We start from the raw sequence: 24512 nt of genomic DNA on the forward strand, positions 1-24512 counted from the left end.
TGAATCATCCAATTCATTCATAGTAAACTTTCAGTGTTTAGGTCTCTGATAAGTTCCCTATCTTCATAAAAACAGTAGTGCTTAGTAAGTAAGCTAAAAGTTGACATTGTTCCCAAATTCCATTCTTCCCATTTAACTTTTCAGAGTAAAGTTACTATGTGATTGCTCAGAGTGGTGGCTGGCAGGGGGCAGGTGCCAGGGGACGGGGGCGCACGTGAGAGTGATTGTCTAAATATTGATTTGTTACTTCTAGGCCTTTTTCCCACAACAGGAAAGAATTATACAGTTTCCAATATTAACCTCAAGGTTACTCCAGTTTTACTAGAATTTAGGATGCTCATTCAGTTATGATTAGATTTATTCCTGGAAAAGTTAGTTTTAGGGAAACATCAGGATAAGTAGTATCTTATTTCTTCATCTTTTTGATGAATTTTAGAGATGTTACAGAAGGGCTGGTAGATCTTGATAAGTGAATCAAAGTCATTCAAGATGGTAACCTATTAGTCACTTCCATCTGTCCAGATTCTATATAGGCAAGAGAACAGACAAAATAATTCTCTGGTTGGATTTTTCTCTGTGGAATAACCTATTGTTTTCAATTTCTCTCCCACAGTATCCATTGATCATTCTGATTTGGTAGCTGATCTTCTGAAAGAATTATCTAATCACAATGAACGAGTAGAAGAAAGGAAAGGAGCCTTATTAGAATTACTTAAGATCACCCGAGAAGATAACTTAGGAGTTTGGGAAGAACATTTCAAAACAATTTTGCTCTTGCTGCTAGAAACACTAGGAGACAAAGATGTGAGAAATTTTACTTTGGACTTTAAATTTTCATTTTTTGATAGCATAATCATTATCTAGTTTACTTTGGATGTAGCTTAAAGTTATTTTTATATGTCTTGTATTCTCTTAGTTTTTTTGATGGAAACCTTTTGTAATGAATATTGCTGTCAAGAAAGAACAAAACTTCTTCCTATACTTTATCAGAGCAAACATTTAAGAAGTTGTAGAAGGCATATTTTTACTTTATGAGAACCATGTCATAAAGAGATTAGTTCTATAGTGTTTATGAAAATTTGGTTTAGCATGCATTTCTTTCAAAAAATGGAATGGCTTCTTTTAAACTATGTATATAGGATAAATCAAATTCATGTCGTTATTACTTCCTTTTTTTATCTTAACATTTTGATTAATGACAAAAGATAGAAAATACATATATTTCATTTAAAACAGACCAGACTGAGAACTGCCCTTTATCATGTGCCCTCATTCTTATACCCAAATCTGTTGAAGTCATTATGTTCTTTTTCAATTCCATTGTCAGTTTGATTGCTACAGTTTATAGAAAATAAGAAATCAGTTTGATTCAGTTAGGATACTAGTTTCCACCAGCTTATGAAATTGACCCCATTTTCGAGATTAAATGAATATTGAAAATTATCTGAATTCTATGTTAGAAATTTAAAACTTGCTGCCCTGAATGGAGCTTGTAAAGATCATAAGAATCAAAAATGAAGGAAAAGAAAAAAAGAGCAGGACAAGGAAAATTCCTAGAAAATTAAATATAAAAAATAAGATAAAAAAAAATTTAGAATAGGGGCAGTTAGGTGACGCAGTGAATAGAGCACCAGCCCTGAAATCAGGATCAAATTTCCTCTCAGATACTTAACATTTCCTAGCTGTGTGACCCTGGACAAGTCATTTAACCCCAATTGCCTCAACCAAGAAAAAAAATTTTTTAGAACAACTTGTGTGATGACATGTATGAATAACAGTTAATCAGAGTTGGTTTTATATCATTATGACTGTAATATCATATGACATTACTTAGAAACAAATACTTAGAAATGTTCATTGATTAGCTTCATTAATTTTATTTAGAGGGGTATAGGGATAGAAAGGTGGTTAAAGAAATGTGCAAAGTTTTCTTTAGTTAGAATACCATGTCCTGTGGCCATTAGATTTAAGGTACTTTTTCTTAGCTAAAGATAAAATGATGTCATGTGGAGAATAAATAAATGTTGTGTTAATGAAGAGCAAAGAATCAGGATGTGCTTTTTAGATACTGTTTAGTATAAACTATGTCCTCTTTTTCTGAGATTAAGAGTCCTGTTTAGAATGGCAACCAGCCAGAACTGGAGGACTGGGCCTGGGGGGGGAGGGGAGGAGCTTGACAAATTGAAGGAGCTTTATTATCCACAAATCATCTCATCTTTCACAGGGTCAGAAAATAAGATTAAGCTCTGACTATATTTCTTGAGTCTAGAAACATTTCAAGGAGAATTACTTAATATAAAATAACAGTTTATTTTTGTTTAAGGCAGAACATAGTGCCCTTTCTCCATAATAGCAAAGATATTTCAAAGATGAGTGACTTGAAAATATGTTCCTCTTTGCTCTGTTTTCTTTACTGATTGATTATCCCTACAGGTATATTTTATAAAAGTTAGGTTTGTACTACATTTTCTCCTGAATGAGTCAAACCTCAGTGAAAGTAGAAGCAACAGAGGGAGCTATTTAATAAAGTTTTTTGTGCCAGTCATAGTTTTAACACCTCTTCCTCCATCTTGCACTTTAGCATTCAATACGGGCATTGGCATTGCGAGTATTACGGGAAATTTTGAGAAACCAACCAGCAAGATTTAAAAACTATGCTGAACTGACAATCATGAAAACACTGGAAGCACATAAAGATTCCCACAAAGAGGTAAGCCTGTTCTGCCTGACCCTGAGATTGAAGGTAAATCTCTAATGTCCAAGCAGGTGTCAGGTGAAATCCTGAATATGGGATGAGAAAGAAGCAAAAAAAACTAAAACATGAAATTTAAATGTAAAATACCCTTGCAAGATTCTTGCTGAAATCAACTCTTGTTTTAATAGAGGGCAGAAATTCCATTGGAATTCCATTAACTAGAAAGGTTCCATGACTAATCTAAAAGGACTGTTGGGACACTGGATTTAATCCCAAATCTATGGAACTTCCACAATTTTCTATAAATATAGGATATTAACCTACTCATTTCCCACAATAGGTATATCCTTACATTTATATTGGTGGGCTGTCACATGGAAATAAGAAGGCCAAGTGTTTTTGTTTAGGTCACTAATGTAAGCAGCTACCTTTCAACAGAAAATAACTGTGTAGGCAGCCCTGCTCTGACCAGTCACTTTTCTAACTTGAAGAAGACATCACTACAGGATGTATCTCCTCCATGTAGCTGATAGATACTTCAAACTGACAAGTATTTATGCAGTATTTTGGAAGAGGAAATATGTCCATGTCTTGTGTGCACTGAATATGTGAGTATGTATAGGAGATCACCAATTTAGAGCTGAAAGGGACCTAACATTTACTACGCCTTTTAATTTTACAGATGAGAAAAATCATCAGAGAATAAAAGTACCCTGCCCAAAGTTGTCTAAATAGTCACTGGCAGAGCCAAAATTTAAACCCAGGCATTTAGCCTGCACATTCACTACTCTTCGCTGTACTCAATTCTTCCTGATTCTGAATCCAAAACTATCCACTATGACAAACTCCAGCTGAGTTTTGCAAAGAAAAAATGCTATAGAAAATGAAATCCTATTTTTCCAGAATTTTTTTCAGTAACCTTAACAAGTTAAAATTACATGTCATGGGTGTGATCCTAGAAAAGAAAAGAAAACCAATTATTCCAGTTATTTGTCATATTTCCTCAAACTGGTAAATATTATTATATATTATAGTTAGGAAAAGGATTAATTTGACTTTGATTAAATTCCATAAGAAAAATCTGGATAAAAAAAGATCTCTTTGCAGTTATTACTTGCTAGAAAAAAGATCAGTTGTCATACCCTAGAATCATCAATAAGATTATTAAATTGAAGTCAAGTATTAAGTAATTTTCAATATCTAATATAATAGAGTCCTGCATATGTAGTAGGTATTAAATTGAGGATGATTCTAGAGCCTTACTATAGTTTAAAAGATATTTCCAAAGTGCTAAAATTAGTATATTTAAAGTATCTTTAAAGTTTTTTTTTGTTTTTTTTAGTTTTATGTTTTAGGTTGGAGGATAAAGATTTATACAGTCTCTATTTGTCTTCTGTTTATCTTACTTGATTGTGAGTTGTTAGTCATATCTTTTTTTCTACTTAGACATTTAACTCTAACTTCTAATTCATTTCACAAATAGACAAGAAAAGTTTGTTTTGTTACAGTGCTAGCTACAAAGTTGTGTTCAGTACCTAAGGAATACTTCTGTGACTGATACTTTTTTAGTTATTTTATGGGCGAATTTGTGGATGAAACTCAGCCTTTGGTAAGAAGGTAAGAGAGGTAAAATAGGAATATGGGCATGTTAGAAAGAAAAAAAAATCTTCACTTAAGTTTCTGTATAACTTCCTTTGTTGAAACCAAAATAAGTAATGCATTTTGAAATGTAATCCTTTTGAACTTGGGAATTTGTTTATTATAAAGTGGTTACAAGATAATGGCAGAAAGTAAAAGTAAGGATAAGATCTCTGTAGCTATTTCTAGTCTTAAGATCTGGTATCATATTTTTCAAAGGAAATATTAATCAGTTTTTATTGCATAGGCACTAAATAGAATATAAGAATAAGTTTCCCTTCTGTTGAAATAAACATTCTTGGGGATGCAATGTGAACAAAGATTTGGAAAGTCAGATTTGAGAATTGCATTAAAATTTTGGTAAACATCAGCATGGACATTATATGAAAGTTTATTTGTTCATACAACAAAACTATCTCACTAATCTATTCATCTTTTCTTTTTATAATAAAATCAATTTAATGCCAAACTTCAACAGCATTAATTCAATTTTCTTTATTTTAGTATTTGACCAATAGCTTAAATGTGTGCGGGCATCATTTGGTCTCTAGACATAATTTCTGGAACACACTTTCTCTTCTATAGCTAAATTTCAGTAATATAGATCTTATTAAAGATTTTTAAATTATGACAATTTTGATGGAGTTTAATATAAATTCACTTTTCCAAGGGCAAATTAGGAGGAAAGATGGATTAATAAGGAAATTTTAAACTATTTTTCAGACATCCTCAATTACATGTTACTTAACCTCGGCTGGAACTTCATTTTAGCAAGGAAATCTAATTAACTCTCACCACTCACCAAAGCAGCTCTTCAAAACTTTTGTCCCCTGCCTCAAATTTCCCATGGCTCCCTCTTCTTTACTCTTTCAGTTTTCAGATAGAGAAATCAAAGCCATCTATAATCACATGAGAAAATGCTCTAAATCACTATTGATTGCAGAAATGCAAATTAAAATAGCTTTGAGGGTAATACTTCACACCTATCAAGTTGGCTAATATGGAAGAAAAAGAAAATGATAAATGTTGGAGAAAATGTGATGCATTGTTGATGGCATTGTGAACTTATCCATTCTGGAGAGCATTTCGGAACTTATGTCCAGCGAGCATTCAGACCCTTTGACCCAGTAATATCACTACCAGGTCTACATTCCAAAGAGCTCATATAAAAGGGAAAAGGACCCACCTCTAAATATTTATAGCATTCTTTTTTGTGATGGCAAAAGTTGGAAATGGAGGGGATGTCCATCAGTTGGGAAATGGCTGAACAAGTTGTGGTATATGAATCTAAAGACATACTATTGTATTATAAAAAATAATGAGCAGGGAGATTTCAAAAAACCTTGGAAAGACTTACATGAACTGATGCTGAATAAAATGAGCAGAACCCATGAGAACATTTTACACAGTAACAGCAGCATGGCAGCTATAGTCAAGTTAGCTCTTTTCAGCAATATGGTGATTCAAGACAATTCCAAAAGATTCAGGATGGAAAGTGCCAGCCACATCCAGAAGAAAAACTATGGAGTCTGATTATAGATCAAAATATCTGTGCGTGTGTGTGTGTGTGTGTTTTCTGTTTTTTAATCCATTTCTTTCAAAAGATGACTAATGTGGAAATATGTTGATCAGTATCCTTTGCCATCTGAGATGGGGGGATGAGAAGTAAGGAGAAAGGAAAAAAAATTTGAAATTATAAAAAGAAAAAAAAGGAATGTTGAAAATTGTCTTCTCACATAAATGGAAAAAATAAAATACTATTTAAACCCTCTTCTCTCCCCTAAAAGGGACCATGCCATATATTTCACTGAAAAAACTGAAATTCTCTCTTTTCCTTTCTGTATCATCCATATGCTTTCTGACACTATACAGTGACCCCTTCTCCTTGCCGTTACATCTTCTTCAGCAGATTGTCCCCTCTATCATGCCCATTCTCTTACTTTTCTTCAATCTCTCTACCTAATGGTCTTTTTTTTTCCCAGTGAAATATGAGGGAAAGTTCTTACTGAAAAAAAGGGGGGGAAAGGAAGCTGAGAGATTTGAGATGTTTTGGAAAGGTTTTTATTGCTTTGGAAACTGAGATAGTTAATTAGGGAAGTGTAAAGGATTGTCTTACTGCAATGAGGACTTATTTGGAGATATATAACATACATTTGCAGTAGACTTATCCAATATGGTTTCATGGATTTTGCCAACTTGATTTACCAGCAAGTCAGTAGATTCATATCAGTGATAGTTTAATGAGAAAAGGGTTTCAAGAGAAACAGACATTATGGAGTTGAACTGTTTTACTTTCATAGGTCAAAATGTAGAAGGGAGGAGAGAAGTATAGATAGTACAAACATGATGACCTGGGAAAAAACTTGAGTGGAAAATTGGCAGTCAAGGTTAGGAAAAATAGGGTTTGGAGTTGCAAGATAGAAAACATAGAATGGAAACAGAATGTAATCAGCTAAGGAAATTGGTGATAGAAAGCATAAGAGCCTGACTGTGCATAGTTGAAATTGTATGAAGGAATGCTCATGGTAAAGAGCACATTGAGAAACTGGGGTGGGGTGGGGTGGGGTAAAACTGCTTGAGTGAGTATCAATATGTATGTTGAAGTCCCCTCGTATGAAGGTAGGGGTTGGACCTTGATGTCAGACACTAGAATGAGAGCATCAAACTAATTGAGGAGGAAAGGAGAATGTCTTAAAGATTGATAGAAAATAGTTACTAGAATTTTGGTTAGGTGGTAGATAAAGTAGATAAGTCAGAAGGTGAAAAGTGGAAAAGGAAAACATTTACCCACAGTCGAAAGGATGGGTAGATTTAGAATGCAATATTGGGGGGAGATTGAGTTGAGGGAGGTTTTCCTGACAATGTTATGCTCGGGTAAAATAATATGTTAGAAGAATACTTAATTTCAGTTGAATAGTTTCATACATCTTATATAAAAATAAAACAGTATGAACTTTTAATTTATTCTTGAAATGTAATAGAGTAATATTTTCCAAGTATTTTATGCCTTTCAGTGAAAATTTTACATAAAGTAACAATTTCTTCTTTTAACTTTTTAATCTGTAGATTTATTTATTAACAGTTAACTTCACTGTATTCATGCCTTATGTTGTTGACACTATGTACACTAGGCTAAAAAAGTTTCCCCCTGAAAGGCCAGAGCTTTTTAAAAGGAACCTTTGAGATGATTTAGCTCAGCTCTCTTTTCATAGGTGAGATAACTGAGTCTTAAAGAGATGAAATTAGTTGTTTCTATATAGTTTTCCTGTTTTTTTTTTCCCTACTTAGGAGTAGAAATGAAAGTAGAGCCCCAGCCTTCTTATCTCACTTTTCACTATGTTCTTCTCCAATGATAGTAATAAGCTGTGTTGTCCCTAAGGGAAACTGTGCCACATTCTAACCTACACCCCAGAAATTGTGTCAACTTAGAAAAGTCAGCAGCTTAATGTGGTCTCCCACTGAAGGAGGGCATTAGGAAATACATCTCTTCATTTCCTACCTGGCTTCAGTGTCCTCTCCATCAGATGCCTTGGTGTTGGATTTCCCTTCCTACTCTGCTTCAAGTTTCATTTGTATGTTATCTTTCTCTATTAGATGGTAAGCTTCTTTCTCTTTTATATTTGTATCCCTAGTGCTTAGCTCTGTTCCTGACATAAACCAGGTGCTTAATATTTGACTATTTTTTTTTTTTTTTTTTTTTTTTTTTTTTTTACAGATAGTCTTTTCATTAGTATAGCTGCTACAAGAGGATGCTAAAATTTTACATCTTTTATTGGGGATCTATCTTTACCAATGTTTTCCAGAAAATACTTTTAGACAGGTCTTAATTTAAACAAGATTTTGAAATCTTTTCCTAAACTATTTCTTCATCAGGCCATTATCTCATTGGCTTGGCTATTTTCTTCCCTGATGCAAATTACAACCTTCTACATCTTAGCCTGTGGATTTCTTGTTTGTATTTTTCCAAAAATTCTTTTAGAGGTTCCCAACACACTATAGGCCTTCCCTTCTTTTTTTTAATATTTCTCAAACACCACTGTAGTAGTGGAATTTCTTATCCTTCAGTCCATCCATATAAGACTGGCCCACTTTTCCATTTTTGGTCATATGTAATCTTCATTGAGTTATTTTATGACCTTTGTAACCTAAACATTGCTTTGATATGAGTCAGTAAGTAGTCTTTTGGGGTTTTGATTTTTTTGGTTTATTTTGTTTTTACCCTATTGCATGTCCTGATGTGTGTTACAAAGTGTAAACTCCAGTGTTGTTGCATAGTCATTTCAGTTGTGTCCAAATCTTCTTGATACCATTTGGTGTTTTCTTGGCAGAGATACTACAGTGATTTGCCATTTCCTTCTCCAGTTTGTTTTACAGATGAAGAAAATGAAGCAAAAAGGGTCAGTAATTTGCCCAGGGTTACACAGCATCTAAGGCCAGATTTAAGATGAATCTACCTAACTCTAGACCTGGCCCTCTATCCACTGAGCTACTAGCTGTCCCAGACTTTAGTGTAGCTCATAGAAACACCAAACAATCAAAAAGCCTGATTTTATTATAAAATGTGTGTATGTGTAACTATCTGCTGTAAAAGAAACTAAGCTCTAGAAGAGAATTTACTAGTCTTCTACTTGAATTAGTTGATCACATTAATAGGAAATTAACTAAAAAAATAGTAATGCTGGTTTTTCTTTCTTAGCTAAGTATTAGCCCCTCTTTGGGTAAGTGTTTGCTGAGCTTCTACCTTTCATGTCCACCTTCCACTTAATGTTCATCTCTGACTCCAAGAAGCAATAATATTCACAATGGCCACACTCAAGTAAAACTATCTCAATAGGTCTCAGATTTGTTACTTAGGGGGATATCTGCCTCGAGCATTTGAAGACACCTCCCTGTAGAATGAGTAGATAGACATTATTTCAATGGCCATAAAGGTGGCTTAAGTAGGCATTGTAGAGTACTTAAAACTTGGTCAAATATCAAAGATGTCATGGTTGTACATTGCATCTCAAGCCATTATCAATTGTCTTGACTTTTGTCTTGCCACTGAATGACTTTAGTAACCCTGTAAAAGAATGTGAGGTTAACAACTTTGTGAATTCTGCTTCACTTAAATCCAGTTTATGAGCAAGTCAAAACTTCACCCTACAGTGTCATTCATCTTCCTTAAAAACAAAAGACAAATGACAATTAGTTGAGTTTTTCTTAACCTATGTTTTCCCAAACAGCTGATTCAGGATCAGGGTTATCAATTATTGTCACTGAGGACTCTACTCTAAATGTTTTCTTTTTCTAGCCTATTTAAATTCTTCATTACTTTTGGCTAACTGGTTGTTTTTAAAAAAAAAAAAAAAAAAAAAAAAGTATTTTCCTCATTTCATTTTGTTAGCCATGTTTGCTTTCTCTTTGTTTGCTTACATTTATAATTATTGGTTCTTATATTACATAGAACACAGAACCAAAGTTCACCCTGGTTCAGGCAGTCTGCCAAAAATCAGGAATTGGCATAGAATGGAATCAAGGACAGCTTCCTTCCTTGCCAAAACAGGGTCCTGTTTCCACAGGCTAGTTCTAACCCCAGCTTGGGAGAAGTGGTGTCCTGATTCCTGGTATCAGAATTGGTGTTACAAAGATCATCTTATTCAACCTGTTCATTTTACAGATAAAGAAGCTAGTGTCCAAAAACATTTAAAGAAAGTTAGTGACAGAGCCAATACTTAAGTCTCTTGACTGCCAATCTAATTTTCCACTGTACTGTATTACCTTTAGCCCTTTAATTTCTGCAAAAATAAGACAGTAATTTGGGTGTATAGTCCTACTGCATAAAAAGGACAAAAGATGGCTATCATTTACTGTTTTTCCACATTTGTTTTAGGTTATAAATCAATTTCACAAATTTACATCCAAGTTTTAGCTTAGTCCAATTTGAATAGTTTGAAGAAACTTATGAGCTGTTGGAGAGAATTTCAACTAATTAATCACATTGTGAATGTCTTCTAAAGAAGATATTCACACTTTTATACAGAAATATTCATCGTGCCTTACTGTCTTGAATCATATTTTCTGTCATTTTTAATTTGAAAAATAAAAATTTATGCCATATAAAAGTCCATATGGCTAACATGAATTTTTAAGAGGTACAAAATGGTTTTTGTTTAAATTTATGGCTATCTGTGCTGACAGCTAATTAGCAATAATATTGATTCACAAAACAGCTTATTTATACCCAGTAGTTGTTTTGTCAGTGAGACAGTGACCAATCAAGAGCACCTTCTTTAAATTGAGTAGTAGTAAAACGATGTGGGGAGGGCAATGAGGAGGAGATCATCGGAAGGTGCTACCACAGCCACCTACTATATTAGGTAATTTTGAGAAATGTGCTTTCTTTTTTTTTTTTTTTTTTTTTTTTTATTAGTATAACTTTTTTATTGACAGTTCATATGCATGGGTAATTTTTTACATTTTCCCTTGCACTCACTTCTGTTCTGACTTTTCCCTTTCCTTCCTCCACTCCCTCCCCTAAATGGCTGGCAGTCTTATACATGTTAACTATGTTATATGTATATCTCAGATATAATATATGTATTGTATCTCTTGTTGCACAGGAAGAATTGGATTTAGAAGGTAAAAATAACCTAGGAAGAAAAACAAGAATGCAAACAGTTTACGCTAATTTCCCAGTGTTCCTTTTCTGGGTGTAGCTGATTCTGTCCATCATGGATCATTTGGAACTGGATTAGATCTTCTCTATGTTGAAGATATCCACTTCCATCAAAATATATCCTCATACAGTATTGTTGTTGAAGTGTATAAGGATCTCGTGGTTCTGCTCATTTCACTCAGCATCAGTTCACGTAAGTCTCTCCAAGCCTCTCTGTATTCATCCTGCTGGTCATTTCTTATAGAACAATAATATTCCATAACATTCATATACCACAATTTACCCAACCATTCTCCAGTTGATGGGCATCCAACCATTTTCCAGGTTCTAGCCACTACAAAAAGGGCTGCCACAAATGAGAAATGTGTTTTCTAAATTTTAAAGTGCCGTATAAATGTTGGTTATTATTATCTATTTATTTTTTTGCTAGGACAATTGGTGTTAAGTGACTTGCCCAGGGTCACACAATTAGGAAAAGTGAAGTTTTTGAGACCAGATTTTAACTCGGATCCTCCTGACTTTAGGGCTGATGTTCTTTCCACTGCACCACCTAGCTGCCGCAATTATTTTTATTTTTAAAAGATAAAGTACTAATCAGGGCTTGATGATAGCACTAAACCTTAGTGCTTCCTTGGGGAAGGAGTTCCTTTCTGTTTTGTTACCATCATAAAAAAATATTTTCTGGATTCTTTGCTAAGATTTCCATGTTTTCCCTTTTTAGGGAAATTCCTTTAGGAATTTTTTTTTTTTTTTTTTTTTAGATCCACCCTGTGGGTAAATGTGGAAAACACTTCTAATGCAAAACTGTTTGACTTAAAAAGAGTTTTCTAGGGGCAGCTAGATGACACAATGGATAGAGCACCAGCCCTGAATTCAGGAGGACCCGAGTTCAAATCTGGTCTCAGACATTTAACACTTCCTAGCTGTGTGACCCTGGGCAAGTCACTTAACCCCAGCCTCAGGGGGGGGGGGGGAGTTTTCTAGAGGCACATAGAGGTTAGGTAATTTGCCCAGTATGGAATTTAAATCCAGCTGTTTTTGTCCCTCAAGGCTAGTTGTCTCTCACCTACTCAATGTAGCTGCTCTAAGAAAATCCTGATAAAGAGTAGTACAGAAAGGACATGTGTGCAAAGAGCAAACATTAATAGCCTATGAAAACTCAAACAATGAAGTAGCTATCTTACATCTTATATGTTTCAGGGATAGGTAATTTGGATACAGCAAAGACCTAATGCTAATAATCCTAATAGCTAGGGGGTAAGCGCTATGTAAGAGATGAGTTTGAAGTTGTAGAGCATCCTTCCATCTTTTTTTTCTTTCACATAACTGCCAAAGTAACAGCTAAATATATACATTATTTAGCTTTATGCATTTAAAAACATTCATGTTCATTTGAACTTTATAGCATCCCCCTTGTATCAGCTAGGGAAGACCTTATTGTCTTTCTTAGTTTTATAGATGAAGAAATTGAACCCCCAAACAAATTTTCTCGCCAGGAACCACATAGCAACTACTGGCAGGGTTGATTGGAAACAGGCTCTGGAGTGCAGTGTTTTTTTCACTGCACCTAGAAAACTGGGGGAGCCCATGTAGGATGATAGAATTATAAATTTAGAGTTGGAAGTGACCTTAGAAGTTAGTTATTCTGACCCTTCATTTTGTAAATATGGAAACTGAAGTCCAGAGAAATAAAGTTACTTGTCTTCAGGATGGTAGAATTGGTAAGTAACAGAGTTAGGATATGGAACCAAACTAAGGGTCTTTTCTTTCCCAACCTGAAATCCAAGTCAGTATCATACAGGACCTTCCTAGGGGGACTTTCTAACCTCAGAGTTGCTTTCCTGTCCCTACTCCATCTCTGTGTCTGGCCACGATTACTTTACTGTTTTTTCCCCTATCAATCACAGGCAGTTTGTCAAGTTAAAAAAAAAAAAAGATAATGATGACTCATCCTCATGGGTTTTCTTTTTCATGCATATAACAGAAATAGTAAAAGTTAAGAATATTAATTTAAGTATATTGATTTAATATTGGAAGCTTTCCTTTAAAATAAAACTTTATATAGGAAAATAATAATTTTGAAAATAGATGTGGAATGGCATGATTATTTTCAATAATAAAGAAGTATTGCTTTAAAGAAGGCTCCGTTTAGTTGTGTAGTTGATCCAGCCATTCTGAGAGTAATTTGGAACCCCTAAAGGGCTATGAAACTGTGTAGCATTTGATCCAGCAATACCACTACTAGATCTATATCCCAAAGATCTATATATGGCAAAGAATTGGAAATGGAGGGGATGCCCATCATTTGGGGAATGACTGAACAAATTGTGATATATGAATCTAATGGAATATTATTGTGGCATAAGTAATGATGATCAGGTAGATTTCAGAAAAACCTGGAAAGATTTATATGAACTGATGCTGAGTGAATTGAGTATAACCAGGAGAACATTTTACATACAATAAGAGCAACATGATATGATGATAAACAGTAATTCAATTAGCTTTCAGCAATACAGTGATCTAAAACAATTCCAAAATATTCAGGGTAGAAAATGCTAGCCACATCTAGAGAACTGTGGAATCTAAATGAAGATCTAAGCATACTATTTTCACTTTATTTTTGTTTTTATGACTTTTCCCTTTTTTTCTGATTCTTCTTTCACAATATGACTAATGGGAAAATGTTTACATGACTACACATGTATATCTTATGTCAGATTGTTAGCTATCTTGGGAAGGAGGAGATGGAAGAGAGGGAAGAAGGAAAAAAAATTGAAACTCAGAATCTTATTAAAAAAAAGTGAAAACAATATTTACTTGTAATTGGAAAAAAAATAAAAGGAAGGAAGGAAGGAGGTAAGTATATCAAAAGATAAATAGGTTGGTTTCTTTTAAATACAGTCCTTACATTCAAAGAGCTCATGTTGTAATTGAGGGAGTCAACATATGTAAGAAAATTAAGCTAGAGAAGCTCAGGGTAGGTTGCAGGGCCAAGAGTCCTCAAGATGTCTTCTTTAGATGTCAGGTGTCTGGCACTAGAATTGTAGGGCAGATATAATGCCCAAAGAATCTTACAATAGAGTGGCAGAGTTGTCAGTCCTCTGCTTGGAAAATAATAGAATTAACCATCCAGGTTCTGCTCATCCAGGCATTGTGCATGCTGGAGTTTGGAAGGGGAAGATAAGGGGAAAATATAAAAACAGGAAGGGAATTGAGGAAAATATACCTCTGCCCTCCCCAAGACAGCAAGACATCTAATATGGGTTCTACATGTACAATCGTTTTAAACATTTAACATGACTAATTCATATTTGGAAAAAAAATTAGAAAAGGAGAAAAGACCACAAGAAAGAAAATAAGATGCTTTGATCCTCAATCAGTGTCTATTGTTCTTTCTCTCTCTGGATGCTGATGGCATGTTCTATCCTGTCTATTGAAATTATTTTAGATCACTGTATTGCTGCAAAGAGCAAAGTCTATCTTAGTTGATCATCATATAATCATCTTGTTATGGTGAACAATGTTCAAGTCTTTTCAGGCTTTTCTGAAATCACCCTGCTCATCATTTCTTATAACACAATAGTATTCCATTGTATTCGTATTTTACAACTTGTTCAACAAATCCCCAATTGATGGGCATCTACTCAATTTCCATATCCTTGCCACCACAAAAGGAACTGCTACAAATGGTTTTGCAAATGTGAGTCCTTTTCTTTCTTTTATTTTTGGGGGGATATAAATTCAGTAATGACACTGCTGGATCAAAGGATGTACAGTTTTATAGTCCTTTTGGCATAGTTTCAAATTGCTCTTCAGGATGGCTGGATCAGTTCACAATTCCACAAACACGCATTAGTTTTTTCTCCAACACTTATCATTTATCTTTTCCTGTGTAAAGTGAAACCTTAAGCATTGTTTTAATTTGCATTTCCCTAATTAGTAGTGATTTAGAGCATTTCCATATGACTATAGATGATTTTAATTTCTTCATCTAAAAATTATCTATTCATATCCTGGGTAATGGGTAATTAATTGGGTAATGACTTGTATTCTTATAAATTTGACTCAGTTCTTTATATGTTTTAGAAATGAGATCTTTATTTGAAAAATATGGAAAATTAAGGTGACAAAAGTTACATTACTATTGCCTCAAGGAGTTTAAAATCCAGTTGAGGATTTATAAGCCTATATTATGTTTGGGGGGAGTTGTTGTTGTTTTGTTTTTTCTACTGAGGCAATTGGGGTTAAATGATTTGCCCGGGGTCACACAGTGTCTGAGGCCACTGTGCTCTATCTACTTACTGCAGCACCTGGCTGGCTGCCCCATTATGTGGGGTTTTTTTAAAATTAATCTTCCTTCAAAACTATCACTACTACTACAGGTATGCAGGAATCCTCATTGTTGGGCAGAATCAGTAACACAGTTTTATTTATACTATATACAAATCACAATTATTCTCAGTATACATTGGTTAGTCTTACTAATTGCTAAGCAAACTCTTATAGAAATTACTTGTAAATTTCCTAAAGGAAGCAATCTGCATTAGTATTCCTGAGTCTTTATATATTGATTGCATTTTCAAGGAATTAGCACATGATTATAGTATATGTTCAGGTAAGCATCTGTAACATTTCTATTATTTAGGTAGCTATGTAATAGTTAACAATAATAATTACTTAATGAGATACTTTCTCATTAGCAATGCCCCAAGCAGTAGGCAATGATAAAGTTTAATTGGAAAATGTGTTGTAGGACAATGGCGTCCAGCTGAAACAGAAATGGCAGCCAATTAGCCTCACATAAGGATCCTTGTGGGCTGCATGTTGACCTAGAATGCCACATATTAATATCTTCATTCTGTCATTTTTATTTTGTCAAATATTTCTTAATTACATTTTAATCTGGTTCAATCAGAATGATGTGGGTTGTGTTTGATACCTCTGTTTTCGAGTATTACCCCTAATCAAAAGGAATTTAAAATGCCTTTTAATGTGGAACTTCGTCTGTTTTTTTTTTGTTTTGTTTTGTTTTTTTGAAGACAAATCAATCAATTCTTTCAACAAATTTTTATTGACTTTCCAAATGTTCAGAACAGATGTATGTGAAGCACAGGAAGAAAGCCATTCTAAGACCATCAAGTACATAAAGGGAAATGATGACTAATCTACAAATGTAGATTGTCTCAAATTTTAGGTCCTCTAGAAAATGGAGGGCTATGAAAGTTTATTGAGCTGCAGAATAACAGGCTCCTCTTAGGAATATCACTTTGGTCGATGTGTGGCGAATGAATCTGAAAGGCAAGACTGGAGACAGAAAACAAACTATTGCAGCAGTCAAGATGAGAGGTGATAAGAGCTTGTACTGTGATAGTGGCCACATTAGTTTAAAAAAAAAAAGTATGGAATGGATGCAAAAGATGTTGTAGAGGCAGAATCAACAAAACTTAGATATTGATTGAATAAATGGGGACAGGGAGAATGAGGTGATTTACAGTAGTGACTAGAAAAATTGTCATGCCTATGGCAGAAATGAGTAGACTCTAAATTGCTCCCATTTGAGTATGACTGCCATGAAAAGTTTTGTTTTATTTGGTCTATATAAGCATCTGGGATGCACCTATCCAAAGCTCTTGTGAAATTTAGTGGTGAAGAAACATGTCAGATGAAGCCAACTTTCATATAGGCAGAAATGCTCTTTGGATTTCAGAGTGAATATATTGCCTTACTAGTTGTTGTTGTTTTGGTTTTTTTAATACCCTTTCATTTTTATGACTAAGTTAAGGTGTTATCCTAAAATCCTTTATGGAAACAAAATGTTCAAACTAGAAATTGCCTTAGAATCCATGTCATCCAGCTTCTTAGTTTTGTTAGGTGAAGAATCTAAGACCATAAAAGTAAAGAGACTTGCTCAATGTGACACAACTAGTGTCCACACCAGGACTAAATGCCAATCTCCTGACTCCTAATCCCATTATTTTCCTGCCCTGTTATACTCTCTATGGGGCATGGTAGGGACTTAACCCCATTTATCTGCATTTCCTCATAAAATGAGCTGGAAAAGGAAATGGTGAACCCTCCATTTTTGCCAAGGAAACCCTAGATAGGGTCATAAAGAGTTGGACATGAGTGAAAAACAACTGAACAGCAACTGAAATACTTCCTTTTAGTTTAGTTTATTGATTTAATGCAAGGCAGAAAACTTGTACTAAGTGCTATGTATAAAGCACTGTGGGCTGGTTTCTAGGTGTAGAAAGATGAAAAGCACCAAAGTGATCTAAGTTAGTTGCTTTTCAATCTCCATTTAACTTTTTAACCTGCTTCCATATCAGGAGTAAAGGAAATTTTCCTTTCTCGTTTGTACTTTGCTCTTATCTTTCAAGTGAATGGCTTTTTGCCTCCTTTAATACAAGTTCTGAAGGGGATAAAGTCTGCTTACTGAACTATCATCATATCATGTTATATTAATGAAGGTACCATTTAATCAAATATCATTTCATAAATAAACAATGGCACATTTTTAAAAAATATATTTACTCATTTACATCATTGAGTGTGCTACTTTATTAGTGCTGTTTTCAATTTAAATTGTGAAGAAGAAAAATATATGCCTATTATCATAAAACTTTTTAGAGAAGACACATTCCATGATTTATGTTAATATCAACTTATTTTGTTTATAATATTAATAACCTTACCTTTTTTTATAACAATTTATGGTTTACAGTAATTCCACAGGAATTTTATCTTCACAAGAATGAAGTATATACTGGATCATAAATTTAGAGCTAAGAGGTTTTTAGAGGTTGTCAAGTCTATCTTCCCTCTCTTCCCCCTAACCCACTCCTTTTGTAACTGGAGAGATCAAGGTCAAGAGAGACTGAATGACTTAGCTAAAGTCATCATAGTAGTAGTAGTAAGTGGTCAACCCAGATACTATGACTCAATTCCAGCATTCCATTACTATGTCATATTGCTTCCCTTAGAAGTGGAAAAGTTATTTACAGTTAAGATAAGTGAAGCCTAGGGAAATTAAATTATTTTCCCAACTTTTCACACCTAATACATGCCTTATATAAAAACCTAAGTCTTCTGATTCCTCCATCAATACTCATTAAATTGTGGTAGAAAATAGTTCTGATTTCTTCTTGTCTAAAATTTGCTTTTAATTCACTACATCTCAGTCCCAGGATTTTCTTTCTTTCTACCCCATCCTATATACCACTTTTCAAATAACGATGTTTCTATAACCATCAATTAACCAAAAGTTTAATTGACTACTCATCTCAGATGATCTCATCTTCAGAATCCCAGGTTCCTGTTCATCAGGTGTTGTTTCACTTCATATACTTATTTGGCAGAAATAAAATTGAGACTATTATCGTAAGCCATTTGTAAGCTAAAAATGGATCTAGGACCTAAATATTAAAAGTCATGCCATTAAAAAAAAAAAAATGAGCTCCAATCAAATACTTTACAGAATTAGGGCTAGGAGGAAAATTTTTAATTAAATGAGATAAAAATGATCACCAAAAATAAGATTATTTGTTTTACACAAAACTAAAGCGGTTTTGAGTAAATAACATAATTAGCATAACTGTGGGAAAAAACTTAATCAGATATCTCTGATATAGAAAACTAACAAACAAGACAAAGAGTTATTCCTTGGTTAATAAAAGTCAAAGAACATGAACCAAGAGTTCCCAAAAGAAGAATTGAAAACTATTAGTTATCATATAAAAGATTGTTCTAAATCACCAATAATAAAAGAATTGAAAATTAACTATGAGGTTTCATGCCAGACAAATTGGCAAAGACAAGAATAATCAGTATTGGAGGGGTTGTGAAAAGATGCACATTAAAGTACTCTAAAAAGATACTTTCTTTCTATATCTACCTCACCCTAGATTACTGCAATAGCTTCTTAAGTATTCTCCCTTTCTCAAGTCTCTCACTGTTCCAGTTCATTCTACCTACTGCCACCAAAGTAATTTTCCTTAAGTATATTTATGAATACTCCTCAAGTGAATCAACTATGTTGGCTTCTTGTTTGACCCTAGGATCAAATATAAACACCTGTTCAGATAAAGTCCCAAACAACCTGATCAACTTTAGTTTCCATTTTATTGGACTTAGTTCTCCTCCTGTTCTCTCTAATCCAATCAAGGTGGACTTTTTCTCTATATCCTTACTTGGAAGCGACATTTCCCATCTTTATGCAGATCCATCCCACTCTTAGAATGTACTTTTCCTTATAGAAATGTCCTCCTAGAGTCGTCCTCTCTTGAAGATGCAGTTGAAGTGCCCCCATCCCAATTACAAGTAGAGATTGTTTCATTTTTTTGTGCTTGTATTATCAGCACCTAATACAGTGGTGTATAGTGAACTCTTAGTAAATACCTGACTGATTGATGGAGTAATCCATAGTAAAGTAGTTCTAAAAAGAACCAGAAGAATTGTGAGCACAATAACGTGTGAACAATCACCAGCCCTGAAATCAGGAGGACCTGAGTTCACATCTGGCCTTAGACATTTAACACGTCCTGGCAGTGTGACCTGTGTGCACTGTGAATACCACATGTAATGCTGGATTTGGTTTTATTGAACTACTTTTTAAAACACTTTATGAGGGGGGAAGGGAGGGACATATTGAGAGGTATAGAAATGGAAGAGATCAATAAAAATCCAAGTTACTTAGCTCCAATTGCCTGAGCAAACAAAACAAAACAATATATGGACAAGACAACAGCAAAACAACAGAAGCCGAGTGCTGTGAAATTATAATGCCCAAGCTTGGCCACAGATATGACACTGTACTTTGCTCCTTTCTTTGCAGAGGCAGAGCACAATGGATAACCACATATAATGTGGATTTGGCTTTATTGAACTACTTTTTAAAACACTTTGTTATGAGGGGGAACTGAGGGACATTGAGAGATGTAGGTAATATAAAAACAGAAGAGATCAATAAAAATTCAAAAAGCTGCCTGCTGCTCACCTTACTAAAGCAACATGGTACTCAGGGAAGTCAATTTACCACTTCACCCCTCACCTTAGACCCAAGTGGAAACATTCTAGGACTCTGAACCAAAAGAATAGTATTGGCCCTCCTTCCATTCCAGCCCCTACAGTCATCAATGGGAAGAGAAATCTATGGAGAAATAAACCACTTTCCTTAACACTACCAAAGTCAACCACTAATAGATTGCCATTGATAGGGCAGATAAGCCCAAGAGCCCCAGGAATGCCAGTGTCCTGCAGACTACTAGGCTTGCTTCTAGCCAGGTTTTTGCCATATCATTCCCCCAACCGCCATTATTATAGGAAGCAGTTCCCCGTGGAGATGCAACCTGACATGTTCTAGAGGAGCTTTCTTGACAATTGTAGCTTCTGGTGCTATCAAATGATTTAAAATCAAAAATGCATTAATTTATTATTGAGAAATGACTTTAGAGGAATTTTAATGCTTTAACCTAAAGACCATGAGACCTTTCCAGTTCATGTACAGCTTAAAACTTGTATATGTGTCACCTCTCCCATTAGAATGTGAAAAGTGAATGTACTGCTTCTTGAGAGCAAGGACTGCCTTCTTTTCTTTCTGTATCCTCAGACCTTAATGTGCATAATATGCACTAAATATTTTGTTATTTATTCATTCTGAACACTTTCCCTACATGGACTATAAGGGTTGGCCATGTTTTTCAGTGGCTAGAGTGCCAGATCTGGAGTCAAGAAGACTCTTCTTCCTGTATTCAAATATAGCCTCATAGGTATTTGACCCTCCTAAAGTCACATAACCCTCTTTTCTAAGTTTCCTCATCTGTAAAACAAGCTAGAGAGGGAATTGGTAACTATTTTGCATCTTTGCCAAAAATAAACCCACACAAACAAAAATGGGGTCACACAGAGTCAGACACAGCTCATACTAAGACTAAAATATGTTCACAGACATACTTAAAAGCTACCATTAAATAATGCCTCAAGAACAAAAAGTAATTTAAAATTTCCTTTGTTAAAATATACATACATTTTATGTATTCATTAACTACATAAATTAGTGACATCTATTCATTTGGCCTACAAGAGCAAAAATAGGCATTTGGTGCTTTTTTGTTCCTTGTAAAATATTAACCATCCCAATTTTGGGACTTGGGGTTTCAGGTTGTGAGAGCTGCAGAGGAAGCTGCTTCTACGTTGGCCAGTTCTATACATCCTGAGCAGTGTATCAAAGTGCTTTGCCCAATCATCCAGACTGCTGATTACCCTATCAATCTAGCTGCCATTAAGATGCAGACCAAAGTTATTGAGAGGATTTCCAAGGAGTCCTTGCACCAGCTCCTCCCTGACATAATCCCAGGCTTGCTACAGGTAAGGCTTGGGCTAATTAATATCTATGAGGTATGTACTGTTGCTGCATTTTATGGCTGGTGGTGTGGCAGATAGTTGAACTAAACTACTGATTAATAGGCCAGATAGAACTATTCAGCTAAAAGTAATCTTAGAACTTTTTCATCTTATTCACAAGTGCATCTTTATTCAGAAGAAAGAGGAGAATTAGATGGTGTACTGCCTGTGCTGTTGGCATTTCATAATCTGTGTAGGCAGTGGGTACCCAAGATGTCATTGAGATTCTATGATCTTTCCCTGTGTTTACTTGTGAATCTGATCTTTTCCTTAATGTGACCTTGCTTTCAAAAAATTTACAGTAGAGTGAGGAAAATAAAATATGAAGATAACTAATGATAATGGGCAGTATCTCACAAGTGTCACAAAAGTGATCTCAATAAAGTGCTGCAGGATTTCCAAGGAAGAAGATAATATTGCTGAACAGAATGATCAGCAAAAAGTTGATGAATTGTAGAACTTTTAAAATCAGAAGAGTGCCTCAGTCTGTAAATGAGGAACTGAAGTCTAAAGGCTGAGCTGGCCCTTGAAATATCAGTTTCTGTAAGTAGGATGTGGAAGAGAGTGGAAAGACTGAAGATTAAAAAAAAAAAACAAACAAACCAAAAAAAACACCTTCCAAAAATGGCATCAGCAAGGGCCAGAAAATGTGGGCCATATTAAGGGAAAAGTAAGTAAAATACTTTAGATTGGCTAGGGCATGTTACCCCTGTGAAAGTAATGGTAAATGAGATTTTATATTTCACTTTATATTCAATTTTATTTTCTCTGCTTTTTTTGGCCACCCAGGCATCATGTGGAGCTCAGTCCAACTGAGTCTCAGTTGCCTTTAGATGAAAACTTCTTGCATCTACTTCAAGAGGCCAAATATATCCATATGACTCTTTTCCCCTCTTTTTTTTCTTTCTCTGATAACTGCTCTTAAACCCTCTTAGATTCTCTGCTAGCTGAAAATACAAAATAGGATAATCAATATGAACATTCATGAAGATGCAGAAAGATTAGTCTCACCTTTAATTTTATATATTCCTTTGTTTCTGGTTCCATAGGGCTATGACAACACTGAAAGTAGTGTTCGTAAGGCCAGTGTGTTTTGCTTAGTGGCAATATATTCTGTAATTGGAGAAGACCTGAAGCCTCACCTTGCACAGCTCACAGGGAGCAAGGTTTGTATAATATTGCAATAGTCTTTATATTTCTAGATATCTCTCTCTCTATGGTTCCACAAACCAGTTTTGATACCAACCTGTTGACAGGCTTTATCACCTTAAAAGTTTTAGCTTAGCCATGTTATTCTCTCTCCTCTCTTCCCCCAAGAAATTTCCTAAATTTCCAAAATGTCTTTATATCTATCCCAAAATGATACTGTAAAATAATCTAGTTATTCAGTTTGTGTTTCATCTTTCAGTACTGGTTTTTTTAAATTTTGTTCTTGATTTCTGATAAAACAACATCAGAAGCATCTTTGTTTTACTCTTCCCATTCTAACCTAATGTTGGGAATATACTGGATTTTATTTCTCCTAAATTGGTATGGTTCCTATGTTTAGTTCCTAGGTCCAAAGAAAACTTTTCAAACTTTGCTTTTTTTAATCCTTTGCACTATATTTACATAGCAAGAACTTTGTAAGGATTACAGTCAGCCCTGAAGGTAGAGTTCTGTAATGTTATCTCCATTTTAGAGATAAGGAAACTGAGGTGCAGAAAAAAGGGACTTGCTCAGAGCCCAGAGTTTAGGTTTTGGGATTTTGTTGGGGGTTTTTTATAAACTAAAAAATTTTTATAGCTTTTCCAGAAATCAAACTAACTCCTCCCATATGATTGTGATGTCCTGTAGGTTCTTGACAACAATGCTTCACTTTCACTAGATGTTCACTTCCAAAAATGGAAGGAAAAAAACCAAGAAGCTAAATGTGTAGTGCATATGGCTACAGGTTTCTGCTGTTGACTTAACTCAGAAGCAGGGAACCCATCATCATGGGCCATACAAAATTATCATTTTAAAGAACTCAAGCAGTGGGAGGTTGTTGCCTTCAGTTACCTTGGCCAGACCAGACCAAATGATTTCTTATATAGGCTTATAAGGTCTGTAGGCCTAATGTTACCCACCCTTGATTTAACAGAATGAAGAAATAAATCATTTTGGCACTGCTTCTCACAAAGGAGTTGTCCCAGTTATATATAAATGAGGAATAAACACATTTCTCTCAGAATTATTTAATGCAGCAACTTTGCTCAACTTTTAGGGGGAAGAAAAATGTTCGTTTGTTTCCTGGGATGCTGAAATGATTTAGTTTAGATGATTTAGCAGACCAATGATTTTATTATGTCAAAACTTTCTATGCTGGGAGAAATCACAATCCCTCCACACCTTGTCATCACGCACAGTTCTTGTCTGTGTCTTCTGTAAATTCTCCATTGAAGATCCACAAGGCCTCCATTCTACTGTTTCTTTTAAAATTCCAGAGATACCTGTATACCACTTGAGTTATAATGTTATATTTCACTTCTTCCACTTCTACTATTAATAATAGTTATTCATATTTATGTAGCACATTAAGTTTTGCAGAGCACTTTATATCTCATTTGATCTTTGATCCTCATAACAATCCTTAGTTAGATGAATCTTATCTTCATTTTACAAATGAGACACAGACAGATTAGATGACTTACCTTGGTTTACATATCTAAGTATCTGAGGCAGGATTTGAACTCATGTCCTTCTAACTCCAAATTCATCCTTTTATCCATTGTTCCACCCACTGTCTATTAAATAATCCACCTACCTCCTTTTCTAGCATTTTATATTTTCAGAAATATGCCATTTCCTCCATGCCAGTACTTTCTGATAACATGCATCCTCAGCTATCCCATCTCTTAATAGGATTCATTTGTTGTTCCTTTAAACAAGAAGAAACTGAGAGATAACTTTTGTTAATATTAATAATAGACATTTGTATAATTCTTTATTCTTTTCCATACCATGGAATTTTCACATCCATTTTCTCCTTTTACCCTACTACAACCCTATGAAGTAATAGAATGGAGTAGGTTTAATTATCTCTATTAGAATGAGAAACAAAAACTTGATGGTAACCTCACAGTCACATCTGAGTAA

At 34.6% G+C, this 24512-nt stretch overlaps 1 protein-coding gene across 13 annotated transcripts in view; it reads left to right on the forward strand.

The window, feature by feature from the left end:
* CLASP1 (cytoplasmic linker associated protein 1) overlaps positions 1-24512 on the forward strand; it is a 315917-nt gene that overhangs the window by 287612 nt on the left and 3793 nt on the right. For all 13 annotated transcript variants that reach the window (XM_074301768.1, XM_074301766.1, XM_074301767.1 and 10 more), the window contains 4 exons: positions 614-804; positions 2582-2710; positions 21153-21359; positions 22445-22561. In XM_074301768.1, coding sequence (XP_074157869.1) covers positions 614-804; positions 2582-2710; positions 21153-21359; positions 22445-22561 — 644 coding nt within the window. The remainder of the gene's footprint in view (positions 1-613; positions 805-2581; positions 2711-21152; positions 21360-22444; positions 22562-24512) is intronic.

The sequence above is a fragment of the Sminthopsis crassicaudata genome, chromosome 3, assembly GCF_048593235.1.
Source record: "Sminthopsis crassicaudata isolate SCR6 chromosome 3, ASM4859323v1, whole genome shotgun sequence".
NCBI classification, from domain to species: domain Eukaryota; kingdom Metazoa; phylum Chordata; class Mammalia; order Dasyuromorphia; family Dasyuridae; genus Sminthopsis; species Sminthopsis crassicaudata.